The sequence below is a fragment of the Palaemon carinicauda genome, chromosome 5, assembly GCF_036898095.1.
Source record: "Palaemon carinicauda isolate YSFRI2023 chromosome 5, ASM3689809v2, whole genome shotgun sequence".
Lineage (NCBI taxonomy): Eukaryota > Metazoa > Arthropoda > Malacostraca > Decapoda > Palaemonidae > Palaemon > Palaemon carinicauda.
In genome coordinates this window covers 5,878,207-5,883,206 of record NC_090729.1, presented here as the reverse complement: position 1 = coordinate 5,883,206, position 5,000 = coordinate 5,878,207, and the positions used below count along the sequence as shown (strand labels likewise).

At 32.0% G+C, this 5,000-nt stretch overlaps 1 protein-coding gene across 1 annotated transcript in view; it reads right to left on the bottom strand.

Moving 5' to 3' along the window:
* Positions 1–3,300: 3,300 nt before the first annotated feature.
* The window catches only part of LOC137640743 (protein FAM200C-like), a 5,232-nt gene continuing 3,532 nt past the window's right edge, over positions 3,301–5,000 (bottom strand). The window contains exons 2-3 of the mRNA XM_068373221.1: positions 3,821–4,102; positions 3,301–3,551 (exon numbers count right to left, since the gene is read on the bottom strand). Of these exons, the coding sequence (XP_068229322.1) occupies positions 3,301–3,551; positions 3,821–4,102 (533 nt within the window). The remainder of the gene's footprint in view (positions 3,552–3,820; positions 4,103–5,000) is intronic.

Sequence of the window (5,000 nt, the reverse complement as noted above, 5' to 3'; positions counted from 1 at the left end):
CGGAAGAGAGGGACAAATGAGCACGTTCCTAGAAATTGAGTTTACACCTTTTCATTCAAGAAGAAAATTAGGCCAGTAAAATAGCATTTTTATGACAGCAGATCCACCCAAGCCATGGACTGTGAGTTCATCACCGCTTTGTTTGGCTGAACCCGGTGAGTCTAAGCTAGGTTAGAGTGAGAGATAAGGAGGAGGAGAAAAAAAATAGATGTTATAATACTTCTATGCCATCTGAATGGCAAGGCTTTGACAATGTAATCGCTATCCTTACCTCGATTTCTTCTTACTTTCTTGACTTTAAACTGCATAACTAACTCCATGCCCAGTTTGTATCGCTTAAAGTAATATAGGTGGATGTATGTTTAAACTTTCTCATTGTAAGTAAAATAAGTGCAGCTTTCTATATCAGGAATGAACGAAAAAGAGATGGATAATTTCTTGGTAGTTTTATAATAACCATCAATAGCCACGAGAATTTAACATTTATGATGGGAAGTAAGATCAAGTGTGCAGCACGCCATATTGAGTTCTGACAGACACCTGATCACATGACCGAAAAAAACTATACGATATGAAATATAAGTAAGTGTATTTTGCCTTTTCATATATACAATATGCTGTAATGTATATACAACTTTCAATTAAAGTCTTTACAAAAAATACCAAGTATATATTCTTGCTACAAAGTATACCTTTATATACAAATTTTGTTTATATACAAATGAATAGTCGCAAATCTGAAGAAAACCAATCCCTGAAAATCTCGAACGTGAATTCAAAGCAATAGTAATACAGTAATGATAAGAATGGCAAAACTAGTGTTGCAATTGGTAATTAACTACCTGCTAGTAATTAATATTGTACCATCCATAGTAACTCATGAGTAATAAATACTGGTTCACGGAAGTCCTTTAGATATGAATGGTAGCTTATAAATTGCTTCGTGATGTTCTCTCACACACTAACTATTCCAATAGCATTGATACTTAGAGAGAGAGAGAGAGAGAGAGAGAGAGAGAGAGAGAGAGAGAGAGAGAGAGAGAGAGAGAGAGAGTACTATAGCATAAATAATACTAAAAGGGAAAACTAATTGATTTATGAGCTCACTAATCAGGAAGGGCAAATAATATGTCCTATCGACTTTCAAAATCATTTGAATACTCTGTATGGTGTTATAGTCACATTTTCGTAAAATCCTTCAAAACATTGAGATACCTCGTCTCCTCGATTAAGGCTCACTCTCTAAGTCACTGGTAGAATAAAAGTTTTATAAACAAAAGTTCTTGGAGTTGGGCGAGGGAGAAAGGGAATAGAACTTTCATGAAAGAAGTCTGAAAATAAAGAAGACTTTACTTATGGAATGACATTCAGATAAATAAGATTATATTTCCTTATTTTTTTTCTGTTCTTATCATGGATAAGAAATAATCAATTAAAAAGAGATACAAGCCATTCACGAAACACTTTCAAGGAAATTTTTAAAAGGCGAAAAGAAGAACTAGAAAGGAAATAATCATTGTTCCAACTTTTCCCGAGGATCAAGTGTTCTATATAAATAGAATAATTACAAAAGTTGAATTTCCTTTGCATTATGATTGGATGTGTAGGTAATCATTTCTCAGCGCTTTATCTTTGGCAAGTATGAATGCAGGATGAAAAAGATAACAAATAAAAATTGTGCAGTATATACATTAGGTCTATCCCGGGATGGACGAGGAACTCTGTCAGAGTGAATATGAAGAGATTATAGAGGAAATAGAAAAGGATAACTGGAATTTAAAATATGGGAAGGGTATCGACGAATATGTGATCAGATAATCGAGTTGACATAATAAAGTTTTTGAATTAGGAACAGTCAAATAAAATCCACGAAAATTAAAATAGAAAAATGACAATTAATGATAAATGGTTTGGGATGAATATTTCATGTTTTAGGATCAATACGTCAAATTTAAAATTTTTTGGCAGATTTCGATCTTTATTTTTTGCAATCACGATTTTTTTTAGCTTTTAAAAAGTATCAAATAGATAGGGTTTTCTTTTGAAAAATATATGAAATATAATTGTTCTGCTGAGAAATATTTAATAGATATATATTTATATATATTATAAACACACACATATATGTTTTTTTATGTATATATATATATATATATATATATATATATATATATATATATATATATATATATACATATATATACAGTATATATATATATATATATATATATATATATATATAAATATATATATATACTGTATATATATATATATATATATATATATATATATATATATATATATATATATATATATATATATATATATTTATATATATATATATATATATATATATATATATATATATATATATATATATATATATATATATATATATATATATATATATATACAGTATATATAAGCTTATATATATTATATACAGTATATATTAAGCATATATATATATATATATATATATATATATATATATATATATATATATATATATATATATATATATATATATATATATATATATATATATTTATATATATATATATAAACATGTATATATATATATATATATATATATATATATATATATATATATATATATATATATATATATACATATATATATATATATATATATATATATATATATATATATATATATATATATATATATATATATATATATATACTGTATATGTAGAGCACAGAAATCTAATGGATTGTGGTCTCACCTATGGTATTTATCATCCTCCTGCATTTTGTAATGCGTAGAACAGTCAGATTTGGTGGAGAAGGATTGGACTGGATTGGTGATAGGAATTTAGCAGGCCTTAATTATGTTAGCTGAACACCACAGGATATGCAATACTTGCTTACTAGAATGCATGAAATATCACACAAGGTTGGTCTGAAGATAAACAGTAAAAAGACAAAAGATCATGAGAACGGAGAATGCGATAGAACAGTATTTCTCAACCTTTTTCTGGTGGTGGCCACCTTCAATCCATTGCAAGTTCTTTTGGCCCTTCCATGCCAACTTAAGAGTTAGGATCACTGTGACTGATACAAGGCTGCCGACTTGTTAATGTTTGGCTTGAAAGCGTTCAGAGAGAGACGTAATTCATCTCTTTTTTTTTTCTATGTCAAGGCGATTTCGTGCCTTTGACAGCAGTTACATCACCCGACTGAAACCAGTCTCAATCAAGTATGCCGTGGGGAAGGCAAGTAAGAGCAACTTCCCATCTTTCCAGAGTATTGGGTGCTTCTTATACAAATCTTGATTCATCCACAGCTTGTGGTGTCCTCCACGCTTGAACCCTGCTTGAGCTGTTGTGTTATTCTGAAGTTTAATGAGACTTTTTTTAGGGGGACATCAACCTCAGATAAATCAGCACTGAAGGGATCCACAAACCAGTGTGACACAGTCATTTGGAGTAGGTCAGAGAAGCGAGTTTCCATATTATTATGCAACTGCTTCAGATGGTCAACATACACTGCTAGGTCATCATCAAGCAGCTCGGTGGATATAGCTGCTAAGGAGAGAAACTGTGCAAACTCTCGTCTTCCTAGGTTCAACTAGAACAGCTTGAGTTTCCCTTTAAATGCAGTAATTGTCCCCTTGCAGGAAAACAGGGTGGAGTTATTTCCTTGAAGCTCTTTGTTCAAAGTATTTAGCTTTTCACATATGTCAGACAGGTATAAGATGTCACTCTTTGCACCAACAAGTTTATGTCCAAGTTCTTTCCCATTAAAAAAAAGAGAACACTGTCACTAAGTGCAACAAAACGGTTCAGGAATTTACCTTTAGAAAGCCACCTAACTTCAGTGTGCAACATAAATTGTTCAAGTTCTTCATTGTTCTTTTCACATAATTGCTGAAAGAGGCGATCTTTCAGTGCACTATTTTTTATCAAGTTGACAGCCTTGATAACATGCCCAAGTGCTTCAAGCTGACGTCCTGCTAGGTTTTTGGCAACCAGGTCCTGCCGGTGAGCAACACAGTCCACACAAACGACAATATGAACAGCTTTTTTTAAGTAAGCACTGAATCCCTGATACCTTCCAATCATAGCAGCAGCGCCATCTGTTGCACAAGCCACAATGATCTTGAGCGGAATGTTGTTCACCTCAAAATACACCTCGAGTTTTTTTTTTTTTTTTTTTTTTTTTTTTTTTTTTTTTTTAAGATGGATTCACCTTTAGTGTCCGTCGTTGATTTCAATACGAAAAACATTTCTTTTCCTGTTTCCTGAATATCAAGAAACCTCACAAATGCCACCAGAAGAGCAGAATTATCAGGTTAAGTTGATTCGTCGAGTTGAAGCGAGAATTCATTCACCTGCAATTTTGAGACTAATTGGCTTTCAACATCAGCTGCCATCTCATCTATCTCATATGATACTGAGGAGTTGCCCAGAGGAATAATAACACTAGTTACCTCGCGTGGAGTCTGATTCATGACTGTTGAAAGCACTACAGCCAATGCTGGTATGATCAAAGATTCACCGATAGTAGGAGGCTTAATTGCTTTTGCAATCAAATTTGCTATCTTGTAAGAAGCCAACATCCCCCTATCTACTTTTGCTACTTTTTAGGTAAACATATGATTCACTGTCATCCTTCCTTGGAACTCATCACGTAATTTCTTGAAGAAATCTAGCTGCTGCTCTTTCTTGTCGTTATATGCAGTCTCCAGATTTTTTCTTTTTTTTCAGTTTGCTGGGACGCATGTTTAAACTAAACTCAAGCATAATAAACAGAATATTCGAAGCATAATAATGATTTATTTCCATATATTACACATTTATATATTTTGTGAGTCCTAAATTTTCTGTGGTCCCCCGTAGCCCCCCATTATTCAAATTTTGCCTTGTGGCCCCTGAAAATATCTCATGGCCAACGTTGAGAAACACTGCAATAGAAGATGAAATACCATTGGAGTAGAATCATTCAAGTATTTTGGAACTATGATCTCAAATACA